Source organism: Poecilia reticulata, chromosome 12 (assembly GCF_904066995.2).
Source record: "Poecilia reticulata chromosome 12, P_reticulata-male-v2, whole genome shotgun sequence".
Lineage (NCBI taxonomy): Eukaryota > Metazoa > Chordata > Actinopteri > Cyprinodontiformes > Poeciliidae > Poecilia > Poecilia reticulata.
In genome coordinates, this window is record NC_088841.1 from 5,485,020 (window position 1) to 5,509,775 (window position 24,756).

At 42.8% G+C, this 24,756-nt stretch overlaps 1 protein-coding gene across 4 annotated transcripts in view; it reads left to right on the top strand.

Annotated features, from left to right (window-relative positions):
- The window catches only part of pde8b (phosphodiesterase 8B), a 54,100-nt gene that overhangs the window by 20,133 nt on the left and 9,211 nt on the right, over window positions 1-24,756 (top strand). For 2 of the 4 annotated variants that reach the window (XM_017307943.2, XM_017307940.2), the window contains exons 2-18: window positions 2,396-2,452; window positions 8,760-8,950; window positions 10,137-10,196; window positions 11,448-11,505; window positions 11,776-11,864; window positions 11,950-12,028; window positions 13,176-13,316; window positions 13,410-13,498; window positions 13,583-13,637; window positions 15,542-15,593; window positions 16,475-16,552; window positions 17,145-17,221; window positions 21,079-21,243; window positions 21,750-21,795; window positions 22,198-22,357; window positions 22,621-22,819; window positions 24,268-24,485. In XM_017307943.2, the coding sequence (XP_017163432.2) occupies window positions 2,396-2,452; window positions 8,760-8,950; window positions 10,137-10,196; window positions 11,448-11,505; window positions 11,776-11,864; window positions 11,950-12,028; window positions 13,176-13,316; window positions 13,410-13,498; window positions 13,583-13,637; window positions 15,542-15,593; window positions 16,475-16,552; window positions 17,145-17,221; window positions 21,079-21,243; window positions 21,750-21,795; window positions 22,198-22,357; window positions 22,621-22,819; window positions 24,268-24,485 (1,814 nt within the window). Of the gene's footprint in view, window positions 1-2,027; window positions 2,322-2,395; window positions 2,453-8,759; window positions 8,951-10,136; window positions 10,197-11,447; window positions 11,506-11,775; window positions 11,865-11,949; window positions 12,029-13,175; window positions 13,317-13,409; window positions 13,499-13,582; window positions 13,638-15,541; window positions 15,594-16,474; window positions 16,553-17,144; window positions 17,222-21,078; window positions 21,244-21,749; window positions 21,796-22,197; window positions 22,358-22,620; window positions 22,820-24,267; window positions 24,486-24,756 lie in introns of those variants that run through there. The other 2 variants (XM_017307944.2, XM_008423404.3) reach the window with 2 other exon arrangements.

The window sequence follows — 24,756 nt, forward strand, 5'->3', positions numbered from 1 at the left end:
ATTTTTACTCGCTCTTGATCCTGTACCACATGAACTTGCTGTTGGTGATTGATTCCCATGGTAGACCTCACATCTTTCAGACTTCACCCCTGTTGCCGACGGCGACTCTGGCTCAATACAACGCGAAGGAAGCTGATGGAAACGAAGCACAACTAGTAGCAACGGCGTTTTGTGGAGCAACTAATGTAGAGAAGTCAGTTTGGATGTGTAGTCAGAGTGGTGGGATTGTGATGTGATGCGTTTCAGTAACACAGACTTCTTTTATAATTTCATAATTCTAATTTGTAGCCATTGTTTACGTCTGGATTTACCGTGTCAGACTTCTTCTGGCACAGATTTATCATGCATGTCTCACATCAAAGACATAAAAGTTATGCAAAATGCGACATGAACGTTCTGACAGCAAGCACTTTAAAAATACTCTGATTGTTAGGGTGTGGCAGTGGCATATGGGGTAAAGCGCGTGAGCCATATACGGATGCCTCTGTCCTCTATGCTGCTGTCACAGGTTCGATTCCCGGCCCAGTGACTTTTGCTGAATGTCTTCCCCCTCTCTCGTAACCCACTTTCCTGTCTGACAACTCTCAAAGCCAGAAGCAACATTTGAAAAGAAACAAATATCAATTGGATATGTATCCAACTTAGTACCACAAATCCAACTTTTTTGAGGGTGAAAAGATCAAACTTGGGCCGTTAGGACTGCCGTGAAAAAGTGGGATAAAAGTTGCATTTCCCTCCTACGTGAATATAGCGTAAGACATTGAGGATTAAGTAGTTCTTAATCCAAAAGAGTCCTACATCAGTTGTACCTTGTGGCAAGGTCACATATAGCACTGATCACAAATGTCGTCAAACTAATAAATTTAGAACAGCGCACAGCGGCTATTTTAATTTAACAAGAGTGGTAAGCCTGTGCAGTGAAGGAGCAGTACAAGTAAAACAAACCAATGAAAGTATGCCCAGATAACATAGCCAGTAAAAACACTTACCTTTCAACCAACGATGCTTTCTGTCCACTCAATATGAGTCCTCTGCATTTCAACTATTGTTAAAGTTGCACCACACTGTGCTTCTGTATCGAAAAGTATTGCAACGAATCCCCCAGGACGTTTTTATCTTCCAACATCACACACACTTCAGATGTCGCCATTTAGTTTGCACTTTGTTCAAACATTCAGTCAACAGTGGCGTCATTTCCAATCAATGCCATTATAGACCAGGAGATGTGGTCAAGCATAGCAAAGTTGTTTATTATAGTATGTACAATATTTGGGGACTTTATTTCTACATCAGCAATAATCCTTTCCAGTTTTGCTATCTAGAGCAGCGATGACTCTACTCAAACTAAGACTCTTGAGATTCTCAAAGTGTTGGTCGTTTGACGATGCTGTTAGAAATTTGTAGTGGGTACTGGAGATTTCATGTGGGCAAAAACACGTCCCTTTTAGGCCTAATTACTGATGACGGATAGCGGCGTCATGGTGGGTGGTTGAGTCACCGCCTCCTACCTTCCTTACACCATTTGTATGACAGTTTAGTAGTTTGTGCACAAAGCCAAACTCCACCACCTTACACCCTGACCTTCCTTATCCCTAAAGAGTATTTGCTTCACTCCAGAGACAGAACGTGTCCCCCCGGGCCTTTGTGGTGTATGAGCGCATCTTCTGTTTAAGACCCCTGCTTAAGAGACAGCCAGCTCACAAACAAGTGGATTTACAGAAGCTAATACCAAAACATGACACACGGAGCTCCCGCTGTGTCAGCTGCAGTTCTTCATGACATAATGCACCTCTTACTCCCTCTGAGCATGACACTAACCGTGTCTGTGCACGCATATGCTAGGAAAGATGCACATGCAGCTGAGTTAAGCATTCACACCTGAGTGACGCATGTGGTTTAGAAGTGCGTGAAGACAAGACACACACACACGCACGCACATGCACACACACGTACCTGCGGCACGGTGTGTGAGATGATCCCGCAGTGGGATTAAGCCGGTAAACCCGGCGGGTTCAGTCTGTGGCTAGGCAGCTAATACCCTCTAAAAGAGGTTTGCAGCAAACGGCTGCCGACCGCTCTAGCTCCGTGAAAAATACCCATGACTGCAGCCTGGGCGAGTTTAACCTCAAAAGCTGCAGCTAAGATTCAGACGGAATATTAGGAGGGGAGAGTTTAACTCAGCACGTCTCCTTTGTGACAGCATTTGTTGCTGCGTGAACTTAAAACCGAAAGCAAGCAGAGAAGATTAGAAGCGGTAACAGACAGGTTGAGCAAGACAAAAGCAATATGCCAGTATGCTTCTTGACATCAATGGTAAAATGGTGAGAGATGCTCGCACTGTTTTGAGTTGTTTGTGTTTGTTCTCTGTTGATAATCGTTTCTGTTTCTCCTGCAGGTTTCTGCCACAGAAGAATGTGTGGGACCTATGAGGCTGACTAAGGAGCCGATTCAGGTAAGAGTGTGTAGCAACATCTGCAAACACTAACTTTTATATAGTTTAGATTCATGTTTGAGGTCCACAGATTCAAGGCTCAGTCAAAAAAAAAAGTATACCACTTTTAATTTCATATTATATATATATATATATATATATATATATATATATATATATATATATATATATATATATATATATATATATATATATATATATATATATATATACACGTGTGTGTGTTATTGTCTTTGAGTAATTTAATATGGTGGCCTTGCAAGATTTTTTCTGTCTTGAACATGTTTGTATTTTGTCATGTGAAAGGAAAATTAGAAATAGGTTGTTTAATTATTGATTTGGTATGTCTTCATAATTTCTGCATTTATTTTTATATATATATGTATTTATATATAGGTGATTTTTTTTTATGTTAATTTTTTTTTTACAAAAAAAGGGACACATTCAGTTAGATTGAATGGAAAGCAAATGTGAATCTTTGTTTTCAAGTCTTGCCTCAGAATCTATATTATTTAGGCATGTACTTTTTTTAAATTTAAAATATCTTCTAGCTCCAGTGTAAAGTGTTCTTTACAAAATTTAACTGTATTGATCTTTGAGAGTGAACTTGTATTATTATGCCATTTTCAATCATGTTTATTGTTTATCACAATGGTTTCCGGGACCGTTTATCATCCAGTAAAATGTGTTACAGTGACAGGTTTACACTGTACACAGTGTAATTTTCTCTTCGGTTCAGTGTCGGTACAGACACTGCCCATTTCCAATTGTGCACTAAGTTGGGTTTAGGTAAGGTCCTTCTGCTAATGTAATATGGGAGAAAAAAACTAGGTAATAAAATTATGCAAAAGCCTTTAAACACCTGACTCTTAATTCAGCCATAAATAGAAACTAAGTTCAACTCAGAGAGGAAAACAACCATATCAAATCAGTTTGTTGGGATGACTGATGGTGGCTTTACAGCCTTAAAGGGGCAGCATTATGTGTTTTCCAGGCTCATAGTATCATTTTATAGTACAATGAAGTAACTTCAGTTATATATGTCAAATATAACTTAAAAGAATTTTGACTTTAATATTTACTGTATTGAAATTGGGCCTCTGTCTCTTTAAAACCTCCTGCTCTTTCTGAAACTCTACCTCCAGGAAGGCATCACAACATGGCTCCTCTATTAACTCTTTAGCAAAGTTTTTACCAGCGTTTCACTGAGAAGTAGCTCCTATATTGAGATCAGGCCATGCGCCGTTCCACTAGATGTTTGCTAATTGAAGCTGGCTAGTCTGATGGAGCTGTGTGGGAAGGTTCTGCTCTGTAAGGAAGAAGCCCAGAAGCTTTGAAACTGCGGATCGAGGTTCAACCAGATGTTTTGTACAGCTAAATAGTCGCCATGGTAGATGAAAAGATTTTTCAAACATGCATGAAACAATCAAAGCAACACTCCAGACATGCTCTGATCATGGAATAACATCAAAACATGGGTGTAAAGCTAAAAAAAATTGACATAATACTGCTCCTTTAAAACTGGAAAAACAGATGAGAAAAAAATTCAGCTGAAGCAAAATAAGATTAAGATGTTTTGTTCCTGAGTTTGTCCTTAAAAGATATTTTTTTATTAGTCGCACCAATAAAATCTGGATTTAGTTCTCGCACATAAAAATAAAATAACACCAAATTTGTGATCCCTCGTGACCCGCTGTTTTTTTTTTTTTTTTGCGAAACATGTCCTGAGCTGACTCTCATTACTGTGGTTGAGTTGGCCTCTTTGGAGGACCGTTTCCGCGCCTCCCTCTCCTCTCTCTTCATCAAGAACGCAAGGCACCGGGTTCTGAGTCGGGGATTGTCTGCGCTCATCCTCTGGTTACGGATTAGGACGTATGGCGGGGAGATTTATCCTTATGTAACGGGGGGGAGGGAGGGCAGGAGGGAAGTAAAAGCTTGTGGAGGTTACTCAGATGGTCGGGATGTGAGCGCCACAAAGCATTCCTCTGTTGTGGCGGTTCGGCCCCCAGTTGGGGAATGAGCCGCTTTATTAAGCTCTCGTTTATTGCTTTGATTTGATTTGCCTGGATTTGTGAGCCGCGCGAGGCGTTTGACCCGTCTCCAGGGGTTTCTGAGTTCAGGCCTGGCACGCCGCTCGTGTCCGTCCATCAATCTTACAGACCAGACAAGACACATTTGTGCAGGTGGAGGGAGCTTTATTAAAAAAAGGTTTTAGAGCCCTTTTTTTTTTTACGGTCCATAAAACCCTAAACTGCTCCCCTAAAATGTGCACTCTTCCATATTTGTGGCTGTGCCTCCAAACTCTCTCCTGTGTCCATGACCTAACCCCTCTTTGTCCTCGCCGCTCCCATCTACAGGAACATAGAGATAAAAAGAAAGATTTTTTTTAAAAAGAAGCTATGCAGGGGAGAGCAATATATTGAGTGTTTTTCCTTGACATTTTACTGTCAAGGAAAAACTTGACAGTAAAATTTTTCCTTGACAGTAAGTGTCAAGGAAAACTGTCCTGGAAACTGTCTCAGTCCTGGACAGTTTCCAGGTCTGAGAAACTGTCCAACCTTTCGGGCCTGGACAGTTTCAAAATCTCTGAATACTTCCTTCATATAATATTGGACTTCAGATACAGCCGAGTTAAAGGAAAGCAACTCTTATGTGATCGTATTTCTCAGACGTCCATTTGCAGTGTACCTGCAGCGTGCTGTAAAACGTGGAGTTTCAATCATGCTGTCGCTTAAAACTTTTATTAACTCATGCTAGCTGTTGCAGAACATGCAGTGCCTTATGCAGTATTCACGGCCCTGATAGTCTTCCATATTTTGTCCAGTTGCAGCATCAATCTTTGATGTACTGTATTTTATTGGGGTTTTGTTATTATTAAACAACATGTGGAGTTTTACTCTGACACCTTTCAGCTAAAGTCTGCAGCTATGGAATAGAGTTAAGGTTAAGTCTCGATTTAGGGTGGCTGAATACACGTGCAGGCAATTCAGGCTTGTGCTTGTTAGAAAAATCTTTACCCTGAAAACCATTTCTCAATTTCCCGTCATGTCTCTGAAGCTCGCGGCTGTAATATGACAAAATGCCGACAGATTAAGGTGATGAGAAGTTTTAAATGACACGTTAAGCTCCTGCTACAAGTGAAGGTTCTAGAAAATGTTGATCGTTTGTACGAAGTTCAAGTGAAACTGTGCAGACAAAAAATTTGCTGTTGTGTCGTTGATAAGCTTTGGTAATTTCTACCTATCAAATAGAAAAATGCAATTTGTGTCCCTTTTCATTCTAATAATGACTGTCAGCTTGATAACATTTTTGACAACAGCTTGTTGTAATCGGTAATAAGTCTTTATTGGCTTGTGGCTCCTCTTTTAAACTACCATACCAGACGAAAGTAAAATTCAAATGTGCTACAACTGCTTAGGTTTGTTCTTGGCGTTTTTAAGGCCTCTCTGCTCTCCTCAGGAAAACAAACTGTACCATAAGCTTTTACAGAAACATCAGCCAGGCACCACTCACACTCTGATCAGGTTTACAAGACTGATAGAATTCAAGTGGACAGAATTTTTATTACGGCACAAAAGCTGGAGTGACAAATAATTAGAAACACTCTCTCACTCAGATCTAATTTTAACACAGCAAATTGATCCGGTGAACTCTGGAAATGTGAGGCAGCCAGCAGCAGCCGTCGAGGATTAGCCGCTGGGCTAGCATGAATGTTAACTGTGCAAACAGGGAAGTCAGCAAGGGGTGGCTGGTGTAGCTTGTGTGGTATTTAAAATGTAGATTAAACATAAGTAGAGAGATAAATATGTAGAGAGAGAGAGATAGAGAGGCACAAATATAGAGAGACATGTAGAGATACACATATGGAGAGATATAGATATAGAGGGATAAAGATAAAGAGTGACATGCAGATGAAGGTGTGGCCGTAACGTTGATGGTGTGGTGCAGAGAAGCCGTTTGTCTAAATGCGTCGGTGCGCATCAGACCAACGGCGCCTCCTATCAGCCTTTTACTGGTAACATTCCCGGGTGGAAGGTGTGCGCTCCGGTGTCCGTGGGGTCCCCTGTGTGTGGAATTTCACATGCTAGCATCATGGTTACACAAGCCTGCACGGGATCAAAGACTGTAGACCTTTCACAGGCACTCACAAGTAAGAGTCCACCTTCTCTCTCCGACCGCTGCTTCAGTTTCTATCCTCTTGTGCCAGCCCCACTCGTTTTTTTCATCAGATTCAGTGTTTGTTTGTTTTTTATCCGTTTCCACCTGTAAAGGCACTATGCGACACAATTCTCCTGTTTTACAGTTTTTTAACAGCACAAGGATTGTGGAAAGTCACGACTTTAGTCTGCCTCTGCTTCTTTTACGCTCTCCCTCATCGCCTACCCTCTCTCTCTGAGTGCTGACCCTCCGTACTCTCGCTCTGTCCCAGTATCCTTTGTTGTCCTTGGAGGGAGTCAGGAGGTGATGCTGCTGCGCGGCAGAGCCGAGTGCTGTTAGTTCTGGCTGCGGACCAGCTGCCCTTTGGGTGCACGAGAGCGTGCCTGTGTGCTCTGTTGCTTTTCTGCACCGCTGTACTAAAGGTGGCTGCTGTTGTCAGTGGTCCAAGCACGGTTTGAGATCAAAAAAGCGACTTAAAAGCTCTGTGGGATTCTGCATCCAGTAGGCAGGTTTGGGGACTGCTGGCTGTTCAGTTTCAGCCAAAGGAGTACATATACGGTATCAGAGAAAGTGGAAATGTAGTTACTCTTCTTCGTTTTCTTCATAAGGAAAGTGCTTCATCTATGCTGATAAGGAGAGTTCAGGTCTCTAACCGTCTGCATGGCAACTGGATTTATTACAGGAGAGCAAGACATTGACATCACAGTCTCTGTAGAAATCAATTCTCATGCAAATTTTTAGCACATTTTTAAAATGTTGCAAAAAAAAAAAAGAGACAGAGTAGATGTGTTTCTTCTACTAGTTTGGAGCGAATCAACCAGACTCCACAAATCGTGATTTGGTCAGATGTTGACGCTACTCATGGCTGTAAAGAGCAAGATGTAGACTTTGCAAACTGGTATTGACCACACATCTCAGAAGAATGAAGAGAGTTTGCCCCTCCAGGCTGGAGATGTGGACCTTTTGTCCAGGTTTTGTGCTTCTGGTAAGGCGCAGACCCACCAGTGGATGGGAGCGTTCCCTCAATCCCAGTCAGGACTGCCTCTCGCCAGCCACTCCCTCCAAGTGGACAGGCCTTCCCTCCATGCTGGAACCCACTAGTGGATGGGGAAGTTTGTCATGTCAAAATGTATTTGGCAAATGCATTTTCCATCTCCTCTTTAGCATATGAACTCTTTTTTGTTTTTGGAAAAGCCAAAAAAACACCTGAAGCAAGTGCAAAAACATTTTTGCTAAATTGATAATGTAATTTCCAATTTTGTCATTTTCCATCTACCTTTTCTAACATGATACTTCAAGAAGCACATTAGAAAATGTTGATGGAAACGTGGCTAGCAAAACTAGCTCTACTAGCTCTTGAAAACTAGTGGAGAAGCAAAGAGAGGAATGTTTAAAATGTTTTTGTTTGTTTCATATTGATGTCATAAATTGAAGAAAATATGGAGAAACTAAAAAAAGTTTCAGCAAAAATAAATTAATTAATTAAATAAAACACCAGGAAAAAATTGAAGCGAGATCATTCCTGAAAGACCTGAAACAAGAATACAGTTATACATGATACCTTGTAGAAGGAGGCAGAGCAGCCATGTGTCAATGTATTTTTTTGGATTTTATGCTATTGCATAATACTACAGTGGAGGTAAAAATGATACATGGTTCTCTTTTCTTTGTTTTTATATATAACAAATTCTGCTTTGCTAAATATCTAAAGCTCAGTCAAAACGGCTAGATTGGGTCAGCTGTGACTAAGCCAGAAAGAAGAAACATTCAATTGGAAAGAAATGTTTTTCAGTCCAACTTTGTTCTCGCCACTTGTCATCGTGCCTATGGGTAAAACACAAAAACATAAGTTGCCTGCCAATTTGTGTAATGTTATATGAACGAGTGTAAAAAAAAAATATTGATGTAAATATCATTGATTTATTACACAAACCCCCATTAAAATACGCTGAAGTTTCTCGCTGGGATGTTGCAAGTTAAAAAGTTTATAGGGTATGAAGATTATTTTAAACATTTGAAACAAATGAGGGAAGAAACATGTAATCTGTAAAAACATATTATGCAATTTTAAAAAAAAATTTAACTTCACCTATTTTGGTGCCTCCGTGAAAGTCGCACAACATTGTCCTGGTTCGCTTGACTTCGTCAGGTTCTGCTGGTGTTCGCTAAAGAGGACAGCCAGAGCGATGCCTTCTGGTGGGCCTGCGACCGCGCCGGCTTCCGGTGCAACATCGCACGGACGCCCGAGTCTGCCGTCGAGTGTTTCCTGGACAAGCACCACGAGATAATCGTCATTGACGGACGTCACTCGCGCTACTTTGAGTCCGAAGCCGTCTGCCGGTGAGTCTGGCCTCAAATAAATGGGGGAAGACGGGATATCTATAGAAATAGTACTTCTCTGTCTTTTAAAATGGGACATGTTTCAATTCCAAGACCTGAAAACAGGACACCAAAGAGAATTTATTAACTGAGTTTTATCCAAAATGTTGTAACTTCTGCTATCATTTTTTTTTAACCTGAATCTTGTTAAGCGGCTCGAGTTGTGAGGGCTCGTTGGCGCCATCTTGTGTTTACTGGAGGCACCAGCAACATAGTGAACCACAAAAGAGCCCTGACCCCAGTGTTTTTTTTGTGTTTTTTTTTTCATTTAAAAAGGATAAATAAAGGTGTTATGAGCCAAAAGAGGCTAACGGAAATATGTGGTAAAATAATCACTAAGCAATGAGTTAATTTGCTGACAAGAGAGCTGCTCTACGTCTAGCGCTGTGGCAGCTGTTAAGTTCATGCTGGTGTGTGTTTCTGTCCCCTCTTGCTTTGTGGCGTGCATGAGGATTTATTCCGAGGGTATTTTTAGTCCCCTATTTTTCACTGTTTTCCCCTTCCTGCCGGGCTTTCCAGGAGTATTTTGGACATGTTGACTTTAATATGAGATCTGTGTCTGGATTTAGTGCAACACTCAAAGCGCAGATTAACAAATAGAGGCATCAAAAACTGGGCGTTCTTTGCCCATTTAGAAAAATGTAGTGAAATTCACCACCACGTATTTCGTCCAGTGATTTATTGTACGTCCTTTGGAAATTTTCCCAAGAAACTGACCCATTAGTCTCCCCTGTCCTGTGATAACCACAGTCCCGGCTCCTGCTGTGCCTAGCTTCTATCACTCCCTTCCTTAATATCATTTTTTTTCCTTCTACCTCCATCTCCCCTAAGGACTTCTGCCATCATCCGTTCCCTCTGTCGCTCCTTTTTGTGCTCCATCACTGTCGACTCGTTGCTTCTCCACCTCCAGACCGCTTTCCCACACTTCCTGCCAGCTGTGTGGACTCGGTGGCCAAAACCTCCGAAGCGCAAGCCGCATTTGGTGCTTCTGTGTTAAACACAGAAATGTTCTGTCCTTCTTCTCCAGCAGTGACATCACCCCCATTCTGCCCACATGTCCGTCCCGCGCCTCGGTCCAAGCCACCTCTCCAAAGTCCAGCGTCAGAGTTTAATGATGTGTTTGTTGATTCACCTGCTTCATTTTCAGGATGATCCGCGCCACAAAGCCCTCGGAGAGCACAGTTATACTTGCTGTTATACCACAGAAGTAAGCTTTACGTTTTTATTTGTACTTGTATGCAGGTTATAAGTGTCTCTGAAAAGTACCATATATTTGTATATAACCACAAGGTTTAATGTACATTTTGGGGATTTTATGGAATATGTACATTTTTGTGAAGTGAACGGAAAAGGATTTGAAGTTTTTAGTTGTCTTTGGACTCTTTCAACACTCATATTCAACTCCTTTGCTCTATTCTGGTAAAAGCCAAACCCCTTTTTCTACGTCTTATTTCATACAGAGGGACTGGACTCTTGGCTATTGAGAAATGATTGGTTGGAATCTGTTGAAGTCTTATACGATTGGATCTGATTATAACGTCCAACATTTGGCCATGACGTATGTAAAGAGCCAGATCCATTGGGAAGGAAGATATATAGGCTACGAAGCTTACCACAAATTGTGTGCCACCTCATTTGCCATTAACAGAGCCAACTAAAAAAATTGAACTTTTGCCAAACTCCATAGGGAGTTCAACCACAACATTCTAACCAGCAATAAAATGTCTTAAATATTAATTTTGCTTCAACTTTAATTGCTCAATATTTGGAAGGGTAGCCAAAACGGACGACTGGCTTCGTTCACTTCCTCTGTTGCCGTTGCCAATTCTAAATGAATCCGTCCACAACTCCTCCTTCTTTCTCTGCTCATTGGCCAGGATGAAAAGCATCTTGAGAAATTGAGCTCAATGGGACAAATCTCTGGAGCTTGAGAAAAAAGCCTTGAGGGTGAAAGCTACAATACAGAGGTGTAGACTTAGCATAGTCATGTGTTAGAGTGGTCCATCAGACATTAATCAATTAGAACTTAATCTAATTGAAACTCAATTTAATAAAAAAAAATTATGTCCACAGCTCTTCTCCATCCAAACTGATTGGACTAGAGCTATTTTGAACCAGGACAGACAAAAGTTATAGTCTAATTGTACATAAATGGTAGACATACCCCAAAAGTCGGTGATTGTACAGAGTATTGAAACACGTGCTCCTCACTTTTATGATTTTTATTTGTAAATAATTGAAAACCATGTTTGAATTTTGTTTTTTAGTTTGCTTTTTGTCAGCTATTATACACAATCAAGTGTGACTGTAAAGAGATTAAAATGTGTAAAGGTATAAATTCTATTACAAGATAAGCTATCAGCTTTTCTTGGTTTTTGTGTCTACTTTAGGTTTAGTTTGGTTCTGTTATGTTTTTGATAAATACTCACTGTAATGATTGTTCTCTGCCAATTCACAGACTCCCGGACCAAGAGGAACCGTCTGTTCTCCCTCTCCTCTGCGCTGGATTTAGCAGAGTATGTCAAACCAGTTTACCTCCTCTCTTAGCTGTGTTTTTACATGATGCTCAAGGGCTTACTTTAATAGAAAACTAGAGTTTTTCTGCAAAAATAGAAACATGACTGTCGTTTTGAGTGCGAGTTGTGTTACCTGTCGTGCTAAATGGTGTGAAAATGACGTGGGTGGTTTCTAAACAAGTCGCAGTTGAGCAGATCCTGACTCATCCCACTACCCTCTCATCCTTCTGTCTCTCCTTCAAACACCACTTAACCTGGGTCGGACTCCAGAGGTTCATGGAGAACAGCAGCGTGTCAGCATGCTACAACGAACTCATCCAGATCGAGCATGGAGAGGTGCGCTGCCAGTTCAAACTCAGGTACGGCACACGCAAGTGTCCGCATGAACGGATGCAAGCAGAATCATTGGGCATTTTGAGTTACATCAAGTTCACTCATTCATAGGGCTTGCAACTCTGTCTTTACGGCTTTGGAGTACTGCCAAGAGGCTGTGGAAATCACCAGTGAGGATCACATCATTCAGGTGGGATTTACATTACATATATCTGTCGGTCCTTATCTTTAGCTACCTTTATCTATCATTATCTTTAGCTACCTCTATCTATCATTATCTTTAGCTACCTCTATCTATCATTATCTTTAGCTACCTCTATCTATCATTATCGTTAGCTATCTCTTTCTAAATTATCTTTAACTTTAGCTATTTATCTTCATAACTTTCTCTGTCTCTATATCTCTTTTCTCTCTCTCTCTTTTTTCTATCTGTCTATTCAACTACCTCGTACTTACATTCTTGTTTGTGGGAAAACGCCATACGGCTAACATTTATGCTAGCCTAGTAGTTCTGTCTATCTAAGATAACTAGCAAAAAGCGCACCATAACAATTGAATAAAATGTCTGACTTTTCACTTTTTCATCCCTTAACTGAGAACCATTAGCACATTTAGTTAAATTACTAATATTTGATTAATTCATTACTATTTAGCCACATTAGCGGTACCTACCAATGGTCTAATGGTTTATTAGCTGTTTACTGCTTTAAAAATAACTGTTTCAGTAATTGTTTATTAGCAATGTATGATGAGCTCATAAAATAATAACGTAGCTTCTAGTAATTATTACTATGTATTTATTAAGGGCTTAATTCTTGTTAGTAATTGATTTATTAACTATTCATTGACTGTGATTATTAAATAAAAATAAAACTATTTCTTGGTAAAACATTACACATTTTCTATGAATTGTGATTAATGTTATAAGTATATTAGGTTCTTATAGCCTAATCAATGTGTGGGTCATTTTTTGGAGGGACCCTAATTGTAAAATAATAAATATTTCAGTTTTAATTAACTAATTACTAATAAACCTTTGTTATTATTAATAAACCTTTGTCATAATGAACCTTTGTTAACAATGCCTTTTAATGTACATTTTTAAGTGGTCACATCTTTGATAACTATTTTGCTTAATGCTTTATTGGCCATTTATTTATATATCAAGAAATTTTAGGCCTTTTTAGTATCAATGTCATTGATACTAGCTTGTTGTTTAATTTTGATTTGACCATTTTTAACTTTGCCAGTAAGTTAACATCCAATAATCACAGAGATGTTAGCAGGAAAGTGTTCGTCAATGCTGTGACTCTAATCTCTCTGTGGTTGTGACCCAGTATGTGAACCCTGCCTTTGAGAGGATGATGGGATACCACAGGGGGGAGTTGATCGGAAAAGAACTGACTGAGCTTCCCAAGAGCGACAAGAACAGAGCCGATCTACTCGATACAATCAACACCTGCATCAAAAAGGGCAAAGTGAGTTTTGGATCCATCTGTCAATCCGTTGCTGTTGAGCTTGTAAACCCAGGAGGGTTTTTAATCAGCCTGCTCGCTCTGTCGTGTCTGAAGGAATGGCAAGGCATTTACTTTGCCAGGAAGAAGTCAGGCGACAGCATTCAGCAGCAAGTGAAGATACTGCCTGTCATCGGCCAGGGAGGGTGAGCTACATCTACTCAATCCAAGAATAGCTTCTGCAGCTTAACAAGAAATTTGAAAATCTGACAGATTCCTTCTGCCAACAGAAAAATACGACATTTCGTAGCCATCAAGCGAGTTCATACCGACAACAATAATCAGGTGATTACACTTTTTTCCTCTTAGTTTTCTACACATCCTTCATACGGCTATAGGTTTTAGAGATTTAAGCTGCTATGTTGGGTATCCAGACTTTCATACACCAGAAAGTTGGATTAACAGACTTTATTTAGCCTTTTCAGCTTAGGTTTGGAGATAGAAAGAGTTACAATGATGTACAAAGTAAGTCTATTAATTATTGGTTTCTGCTTTATGAGTACCACTCAACTGGGTTACACAACTTCAGGAAAAATGCTCATTCTTCTGCTGTCGTATGTCCAGAGAAAAATTGAGTTCCAGAAAAAAGATGTTACTTCTGACTTTAGACACAACAAGGCATGACTACTGCCAGACCTGTAGAGTCAAGAAATCTCTCAAGTCAAGAAGTAGACAGCTAAACTTAAAGATCTCAAATACATCATGGTCCAATCTAAAAACTCTTAAGAACAGATGAAAAGCAAGTCTATTAATAACTATTAATCTGGAAAATGTTACTGTTATTTCTAATGTTTTTTTGGACTCCAGTGAACCACAGTGGCAGTCATTATCCACAACGAGAGGAAATAGGACAGGAGTGAACATTCCCAGGACTTTATCAGCCGAACAAAATTACTCCAGGAGTGCATCAAAAACTCACCCATTAGGTCACAATGGAATGGCATCTGAGGAGGCATTGAATTATCTGTCACTGATTCAACAATAGGAAAGAAACCAGAGAAAAGAGTTCCAAGGGAAAAAAACGCTACAGACCAAAAACAAGTCAAAGCCTCGTCTCACCTTAAGACTTTTTGAGAAAATATTCTGCAAATTCATGAGACAAAAGTGTAGACTTAATGTTTGTGGCAGCTTACAGAACTGAAATATCTGAAAGTAAATCAACAAATCAAAACAGAAGAAAGGGGACCAATATTCTTTCACTGCATGGCAAAAAGTTCTCTGGTTTATATTGTTTGAAATGCTAATTTTAGTTAGCGCTTGAAATTAAACCCAAATTGTCAAGTTTAAATACAAAATCCCGGGAAGGGGTGGAGGGGGGGGGGGGGACCCGACATGCTCCCAGGACCACAGAGCCCCAAGCGACTACCATGAAGCAGACGTGTTGCTGCCTTCAGCTGAGCTGCAGGCCAATACCATCAGACCATGCTAAGCTACAGCTAAGCACCACTATCTCCCTCTAAGGCCCACCAAGGCTAGAAACCAGGTGCCAAGGCTATTTATACAACAGCTTTAGTTCATCATTCTGTTTCATGTACAAGGTGAGTCGGCGGCTCGCCAAAGCCAAATGATTACAAACTGTTCCAGCTTTTTGGGTAATAAACATTCTTAGACACGGCAGCAGCTGATCCTAACCTTGAACTGTTTGTCTCTTACAAAATGTATTTAACTTCAAATTTGATTCAAATAATCTCCGTTTTTTTTTAGCAATAGCAACATATTTTCTAAATTTTCCACCTGAAAATTTCAATTAAAATCCTTTACATTCATAGACACATGTTGATAATTACATAACTGTGCCTGTTTGTTTGTTCGTGCTGTGCAGAGGTACAGTGAGTCACTGGGTGAGGAAAATCTTCCATAACCAGATTAGAGAGGCCTTGCACATCCATAACTACATAACCTTGGCGTGACAAACACGGCGTACCGAACAAACTGTCAGCCGCATGCGTGAGCTACAAGTTTGAACATAGAAGGAGTAATCCCAATTAATCTCTTTCAATGGCATTGAAACGACAAGAGAATCGCTGAGCAGCTGGAATTATGGGACACATACACAATAACATTGTGACCACCGCAGTTAGGACTAGCTTAGGTACTGGCAATGAGGCAAGTTTGATCGAAAACAACACTCTTAATCTGCCTGGTGATGTGGAGAAAGAGTTGAACTCTGGTTTATCGCTTTCTGTCAGGTCCTCAAAATGAACAAGGAAGACAGATGCAGCGGGGACCATTCTCATTCAGGTAACTCATTACTGTGTTTTCATTCTTGTTTATATGGACAGAAGCTTTTTACCAACCTGAAATGTAAGGTTGTGATTTGTTCTACATTACACTAAAAGGCAGACGAATAAAGCTGTTTTAGGATAATAAACCTGAGTTTAAATCTGCTCCTTACTCTTAAACTAGACACAGAGCAGGATCTGTGCAGAAGGCCTGAAGTGCAAATCAACAAATCACCAAATGCAACTACAGATTTAAAAACACAACATTAGCTAAGCATAATTACAATGTAAAAAAAAAACACTTAATTTTTTGACAATTTTGGAGTTTTTGACAATTCAAAAGTGGAAAACTGTTGATTCTTGGTTCTCAGAAAATGTTCAGAAGTCTTCTGAAATAATTTTGAGGGTAATCTCAAAAATGTCAGTTTTTCTAGCAAATTGTCAACTCTTATGTCTCAGACATTTCCTCGTTTTTTCTTGAACATTTCTGAGATTAATCTAAAAAGTGTTTTAGTTTTTTGGCAGAAATGTACTCCTTTTTCCTTTTTCCATCTACAATAGCCTTAATCCGCTGTCATATTTATCAAGTAGACTGTTTCAAGTAAGAAAAAAAAAACATTTATCTTTTGAACCTTATGGGTGGGACTGTTTCTGTATGTACTTGGTCCAATCTGCTTTGTGAATCCAGTGCAGAAATGAATTAAATAGTGGCAGTAAAACAGTTGCAAAAAATAGTTATATTTGAAGTCACGTATAACATTTGAAACTGCAGATGTAAAGAGTAACTAAAAGAAAACGACATTATCGATTACAATTTTTTTAGTCTCGACTAACATTTCTATTAATGAAACAGCCGCAATACGTCTCTATCTGCATTTAACGTCTTCTCTTCCTGTACAGAGTGCCATTCACTGCGACACAGGGACAGACGGAAAGATTCAATCGATGCCAGATCGGTTGGTTCCCGTGGCAGCGACGGTAGGTCTGCTCAGAGCTTTCCATTTCACCGAACAGAGCTGCACCGGTCCTGCTGTGTGAAGAAGAAAACAACAGGGGCTCAGAGAGAGTTCAACACAAAAGGAATAAAATAGAAACAGGAATAAGAAAGAAAGAGCGGGGGATAATTGGAGATGGAAAGTCAGAGTGTGAGTCAGACGGTGTTATGGTTGGTACTTGAAGCTGCAGAGATCCTAAAGGGAGATGTCGTAGGCTGATGACATCTGCACTCCCACTCCTTAACCCTCTTTGACGCAGCTGCTGCTATTTTCAGAGATCTCTGCTGAATGCAGCTCTCCTCTGCCTACCTATTTTTCTTTCATTCAAATCCTAAATTATTCCTCTATTAGGTAGAATAGTGTCATGACTACTGCGGCCTAAAATTACTGATTATGCGGCACCTTTTTTAAAAAGATACAACATATTATGTGTGTATGTGTACATCTAAGTGTTTGCGATTTCTGAATCCTCTAACTTTTGGTGTTGATCTTTGAACACATGCCAGCAAAGACATTCATAGACTTGTTCATAGCGAGTTTTCACTCTGCTAACAGTTACGGCTTCTTCGTTACAGCTCCTAGTTTACAGAACCGGAGATATTCTTCTGTTGCAAGAATCCATTCGATGACAATTGAGGCTCCCATCACTAAGGTACATCCTTCCCCATTTACTCCTTCATGTCTGTTTGAATCGTGAAGAAATATTTATTTCTGAATTTCTTTATGTGTACCGTTTTGTGGAACACTCCATGAGGTGGAAAATTTTCTTTGCCAGAAACAATTTAAGCAACAGATTATTTTCCATCAAAGACTTTAAAGCAGGGGTGTCCAAAGTGTGGTGAGAGGGCCATTTGCGGCACGCTGAAATTTGTTTCCCGGTCCCCAAACACAGTTCTCGAATGGAGCAGATGGACACTGCTTGTCTTTTAAGGCAACATGTTCACAGACACAAGATCTTGTTTAATTAATAATAATTTAAAAAAATATTTAAAATGTGGCTGTTAAATGTGAACAAATTTCAAACCAGCTGGGTTTCTATTACAAATGTGTGCAAATTGTCAAAAACAATGTAATTTTTGAATTGCAGTGTTTCCATCAAATAAGAAATGCAATTAAAATCACGCGTATTACAGTGCTATTATCAATATATTACTTGAAAATGGTTTCAAAAGAACAATATTATCATTTATCGCGATAATTACCGGCACAATTTATCACGCGGTGAAATTTATCATGACACAAACCTCACACAGATTCAGTTCAAATAAAGCTGCTGGATGGATCACATCGTGCTGCATCTAGTAACATAATATCTGTGTTTCACATTGTCCCGCCACTACAGGGCCTACAATGCCGTTATGGACTCAAAAAGAACTTTCTTTGGCTGTTTTTGTTTTTTTTCTCTTTTTGTTTTGTTTTTGCTTTCTCCAGTACAGACATTGCAGCGCGTCACATGCAGACCTCCGTGGCACACGCATAAAGAGTCGCTCTGTTATCGTGTGTAATGCCTGTGGTGTCATGATCCGTGGTTCTATGTGTTTATTTTCTAGTTTCTGTGTGATTCTGTTCCCTGTTGGTCCTGTCTCTGCGTCTTTCCCCGTTGATTGTCTCCCAGGTGTGTCTCGTTCCCGTGATTGCCCCGTGTGTATTTAGTCTCCCCTGTTGTCTGTATTCTTCGTCGGGTCCTTGTCTATCGCTTGTCATAGTTTGTCTACTGAATGTCTATTCCTTGTTGGTTGATGTCACCTTCTCCGTGCTATCAGTTTCCTCGTGCTGTCTCCCTGTTGTTCCTTTTGAGAAGTCCTTATCATTAAATTCATCATTTACCGCTACATCCTGGGTCCTGCCTGCGTCTTCACTCACCGGTAAACACCGCTCCCTGACAGAAGGACCCGACCACGACCACTAACGGTGAGGAACGCTACCTTTCATCATGGACCCAGCAGACCGTCGTTCCCTGTTTAGGGAGATCAGGAGATACGACGAGGAATGTAAGAAACCATATTCTCCGTTCACCCGCCTCAACGCCGCCATTCGGATGGTGATCCACCTAGACAGGTGGATCCAGCTCCTTCCTGGGTTGGGCTTGGAGGATTTTTACCAGGAGGTAAAACGGGAGCTGGAGACGGTAAAGGCTGTGCTGGCAGCGAGACCCAAGCCAGCTCCGTCTCTTCGCCCAGCCTACCCGTCTCCAGCCGCCACAGCCTGGTCACCCTGTCCTGCACCCGCTGCCGGCGTGCAGCTCCCCGAGCTTCCTGCACCCACTGCCGGCGTGCAGCTCCCCGAGTTTCCTGCGCCCGCTGCCGACGACCGGATGAGTCCCTGGTGGGGGACTCGTATGGCGATCTGCCCACCAGGTGTCGGGCCACGGCGATACCATCGCTCTGAGCCGCCGGAGGTCCCGGCCCCGGGGCATCGACGTCGCCGCCGCCCTCGACCACCGGAGTTTCCCGTGCCCGCTGCCGGTGAGCAGCCGCCAGAGTCCCCTAGTGTCCCTCCAGAGTCCCCTAGTGTCCCTCCAGAGTCCCCTAGTGTCCCTCCAGAGTCCCCTAGTGTCCCTCCAGAGTCCCCTAGTGTCCCTCCAGAGTCCCCTAGTGTCCCTCCAGAGTCCCCTAGTGTCCCTCCAGAGTCCCCTAGTGTCCCTCCAGAGTCCCCTAGTGTCCCTCCAGAGGCCCCTAGTGTCCCTCCAGAGTCCCCTAGTGTCCCTCCAGAGTCCCTAGTGTCCCTCCAGAGTCCCCTAGTGTCCTCCAGAGTCCCCTAGTGTCCCTCCAGAGTCCCCTAGTGTCCCTCCAGAGTCCCCTAGTGTCCCTCCAGAGTCCCCTAGTGTCCCTCCAGAGCATCCTAGCGTCCTTCTCGAGTCCCCTAGCGTCCTTCCCGAGTCCCCTAGCGCCCTTCCAGAGTCCCCTAGCGTCCTCCCAGAGCTTCCTAGCGTCCTTCCCGAGTTCCCTAGTGTCCTTCCCGAGCTCCCAGCGCTCCAGCGCCCGCAGCAGCCGGCGCTCCGCCAGAGCTCCCAGCTCCAGAGCTCCCAGCGCCCGCAGCAGCCGGCGCTCCGCCAGAGCTCCCAGCGCCCGCAGCAGATGGCGCTCCGCCAGAGCTCCCAGCGCCCGGAGCAGCCGGCGCTCCGCCTGAGCTCTCCGAGTCCGCTGCCGGTGAGCAGCTCCCCGGTGAACCTCCCGAGAATCCAGCCGGCCGTCCTGCCGGTTCCACAGCCTCGGCTCCGCCCGAGCTCCCAGCGCCTGCAGCAGCCGGCGCTCCGCCAGAGCTCCCTGAGTCCGCTGCCGGTGCGCAGCTCCCCGGCGCTCCGCCCGAGACTCCGCCCGGCCGTCCTGCCGGTTTCCCGGCCTCTGCTCCGCCCGGCCGTCCTGCCGGTTTCCCGGCCTCTGCTCCGCCCGGCCGTCCTGCCGGTTTCCCGGCCTCTGCTCCGCCCGGCCGTCCTGCCGGTTCCCCGGCCTCTGCTCCGCCCGAGCCCACGGCCTCTGCTCCGCCCGAGCCCACGGCCTCTGCTCCGCCCGAGCCCACGGTCTCTGCTCCGCCCGGACCCCAGTCTCCAGCGCCTGCAGCAGCCGGCGCTCCGACCGGCCCACCGCGGCACAAGCTCCGCCTCCAGCGTCGCCGCCCACCGCGGCTCAAGCTCCGCCTCCTGCGTCGCCGCCCACCGCGGCTCAAGCTCCGCCTCCAGCGTCGCCGCCCACCGCGGCTCAAGCTCCGCCTCCTGCGTCGCCGCCCACCGCGGCTCAAGCTCCGCCTCCTGCGTCGCCGCCCACCGCGGCTCAAGCTCCGCCTCCTGCGTCGCCGCCCACCGCGGCTCAAGCTCCGCCTCCTGCGTCGCCGCCCACCGCGGCTCAAGCTCCGCCTCCTGCGTCGCCGCCCGCCGGACCTCCCACGAGAGGTCTGCCTCCTGTGCCGTGGTCGGCCCCCGGAGGGTTTTGCGGTGCTTATTTCGTTTTGGATTTGTTTTTTGTTTTTCTGGACTCTGGCCCTCCTACCGTCGCCCCTCGCCCACCCTGTTGGGATCTGGTTTTTGTTTCTGGACTCTGGCCCTCCTGCCGTCGCCCCTCCGCCCACCCTGTTGGTTGTTTTTTGTTTTTTGGACTCTTTTTGTTGGGCGCCTGGTAGTCGCCCCTTGAGGAGGGGGTACTGTCATGATCCGTGGTTCTATGTGTTTATTTTCTAGTTTCTGTGTGATTCTGTTCCCTGTTGGTCCTGTCTCTGCGTCTTTCCCCGTTGATTGTCTCCCAGGTGTGTCTCGTTCCCGTGATTGCCCCGTGTGTATTTAGTCTCCCCTGTTGTCTGTATTCTAGGTCGGGTCCTTGTCTATCGCTTGTCATAGTTGTCTACTGAATGTCTATTCCTTGTTGGTTGATGTCACCTTCTCCGTGCTATCAGTTTCCTCGTGCTGTCTCCCTGTTGTTCCTTTTGAGAAGTCCTTATCATTAAATTCATCATTTACCGCTACATCCTGGGTCCTGCCTGCGTCTTCACTCACCGGTGTTGCATGTTGGTGTGCAGGTAATAAACATCATCAACGCGGCCCAGGAGAGCAGCCCGGTAACGGTCGCCGAGGCTCTGGACCGCGTGCTGGAGATCCTGAGGACCACCGAGCTCTACTCCCCCCAGCTGGCCTCCAAAGATGACGACCCCCACACCAACGACCTGGTCGGGGGGCTCATGACCGTAAGAAGCAGCAACATATCAAACCCTCCTCAAACTAAAACCTCCGATTTTTTTCAAACCAGATCCAATTTTAATCAAATTTTGTTTTCTTATTATTATTATTATTATTATTATTATTATTATTATTATGAAGGTTAGGCTACTAAAATGTATGCTTAGGTACAAGGATATAGTTATAATATTAGCAGAATAAAGATGTAATTTTACCACAAGAAGGTCTTAAAATTAAGAGAAAGTCATTTTAATGAGGATAAAGTTTTTAGGTTCTCCAGCTTTATTTATAAAACACTTTAAAAGCAACACTTTTAACAAATATGATATGGTGTACGGTTTAGCAGACAGTATTTGTATTTTTTTTATTTGTTTATTTGTATCAGAATGCAAATTCAGGCTGCTGACAATGTGTGTTTTATAACTGAACTATTGCTTAAAACGATGTAAAATAACATAAACATTTTCTGGGTAATATCAAAAGATTTAGTGTTTTTTTTCTTCATCCTCTTCAGGACGGGCTGCGGAGACTCTCTGGGAATGAATATGTTTTCAGTAAAAGTAAGTTTCAAAACATCACTAAACACCAAAAGGAATTCAAACAAATCTCTTACATGTTCTGTAATCTTTTATATTCTTCTGAGTGTTTTGCTAACATTAGAATAAAATTTTATTTCTGGGAACTTTTTTCAAATACTGCATTTGTGGTAGCAGGTAGCTTTCAATGTAAATGAAAAACAATAACTTTAAACTAAAAATAGCAATACTAGTGTGAAAGACTGTTAAGGCTATCATCTTTCAATTTAAAAAAAAAGTAACATTTTTTAAAATAATTTTTGGCCAAACTTCCCTGTTATATAGGGAAGCTTGGCGTTCATTATTAAGATCAGTGAACCATCCAGGTTCTGGTTTCCCTCTTTTACATTCTAACAGTGTGTAATCTTCAATGGTGTGTGTCTGCAGTGTGTTCAGGTTGTTGTGTCCATGTGCTAGATATGAGCCAGAGCCAGCTGGCCATCCCGGTAACGCTGAGCGACGTTCCTCCGTCCATCGCCGAGATGCTGAACGACGAGGAGCGCTGGGAGTTCAACATCCTGGACCTGGAGGCAGCTACGCATAAAAGGTACCGGTATCACCATCATGTCTGTGCTTACTGTTTAATAAATGAAACGAGAAACATGAGCTTGTTTTAAGTCAATAACACTGATGAAAGAGTACTGGTTTAATTGGCAGATTATTTCACTAATAGAATGGAAAAAATGTCTTAAGTGAACAAATCTTCCAGTGGAACTGGAGATTTTAAAATGCGAGTAAAAGAAGCCGGAACACAGAAACCTAAAACACTTCTCTCATGTTGTGCCTGCTTTGGTGTTTGCTCCGCTGCAGACCGCTCACTTACCTCGGCTTGAAGATTTTCACCAGTTTCGGAGTGTGTGACTTCCTGAACTGCTCCGAGGCGACGCTGCGCTCCTGGCTGCAGCTCATGGAGGCCAACTATCACTCCTCCAACTCCTACCACAACTCCACGCATGCTGCAGACGTCCTGCACGCCACGGCCTACTTCCTGCGCAAGGAGAGAGTCAAGGTAACAGATCACAGATTGGGCAGCTTGAATTTTTGAAAGGGTTTCCAGGCAAAAATTGCCATTTTATAGCACAGTCAACCTACTTTATTTGCTATAAAACTGCTTTTTACATTAAATAATACTTAAAAGAAATTTGAGTGATTTAATGCCTTGAAATTGGACCTGTTTCTTTAAGAAACTCCTGCACTTTTTGAAGCTCTGCCTTCAAGAAGTCATCACAACTTTGTTCCACTATTAACAACAGTTTTACCAGCATTGCACTGAGAAGTAGCTTTTATAATGAGCTCAGCGGTTCCGCCAGGTGTTTGCTAATTGCTGCTGGCTAGTCTGAAGGAGCTGAGTGGAGGAGTAAAAGCGAAGAGCTACTTTATCAGGCGGAAGATTGGGAACTGCAGCTCTGAGGAGGAACTGCATCTCAAAGGCGGAGCCAAGTCCAACCAGGGATTTCTTCCCTGTGTAAAACCCACCTAAGTTTTACACAGCTGAATGGTTGCTATGACGATTAAAGGATTTCTGAAACATGCATTAAAGAGTCAAAGCAACACCCTAGGTGTGTTTTTTGTGAGGGAATAACTTTATAACATGATGTAAAGCTAAAGAAAAGTTGATTTCACATAATTTTGCCCCATTATAAACAAATAAATTTCATCCTGACATTTTTCTCCTAAAAAAATTCTGTGGGTCCAAATTCAGTCTCAAGACTCGTCTCGCTTGCCAGGTTTTTGCTCTCGTGCTCTCCCGCTAGCTCAGCATAATTCACCATCGTCCTCTGGCCTCAGGCAGGACTCATGAATTAATTTTCTCAGGAAACAAAAAAAACTCTTAGAAAAATCTGAGCTTCTTGGAAAATACAGAGATCAGCGCCGTGTCTGGCCTTTTGCGTTGTTGTGGCGGGAACATTTTCTGAGAACTGGGATTTCTTCCCTGGGTGAACTTTCAGCTCTTGGCAGAAAGTTCTGTTGCCATTTCACAATTATTGTGTATGATGTGTTGTCCCGTGATATAAATTCACATTCTCTGAGAACAGAAGCTTGTACTTGTAATGTGACAAAATGTGAAAATGTTTAAGGGGTTTGAATACATGCATGTTGAAAAACAGCGTGGAAAATAACACTGTATTTTTAGCCTTCATAGCATATTAAAAGGTATTTTTGTACCAAGTTTTGTCAGACAGAACCACATTCTAGATAAATAAATATCAGTGACACGTTAGAAATGAGAAATTATTGCATCCCTCTTTTCTTTCGAATTTCCAAGAAAGACGGCAAAGATGCATTTTGCTAACATTAGCTCTGTAGCTAACAGACTTTTCAAACAAAAAAACAACCAAACCTGCAACAACTGCTAATGTTAAGCGATAGTGGGTTATCTCAGAATTTGATTTCCACATTTATAAAGTTTCGTCCAGCTATACTGACGTCTCCGTTCGGTCTCTGCTGCCTCTTCAGAGCAGCCTGGACCAGCTGGACGAGGTGGCGGCGCTGATAGCCGCCACGGTCCACGACGTGGACCACCCGGGTCGGACCAACTCCTTCCTGTGCAACGCGGGCAGCGAGCTGGCCATCCTCTACAACGACACGGCCGTGCTGGAGAGCCACCACGCCGCGCTCGCCTTCCAGCTCACCGTCCGCGACGGCAAGAGCAACGTCTTTAAGAACATCGACAGGTCGGTGAGAGGAGGGTTGGACAGTGGTGGCTGACAAACCATGAAAACCAATGTGTTAAAAGAAAGAAAATGTTTATAATGTGTCTCTCTGCACTTTTTAAATTGGGGATGAATAAAGTTTTACTGAACTGAATTGAATGCGGTAACATTTTTACTCAAACGCAGACCTGGGGGCACACAAGTCCGTACTTAACTAATTGATAAACATCACTAAATTCAGCAAAATTTGTGAGGAAAGAATTATTTCGATCTCATTCTAGTCTTGGGTAAT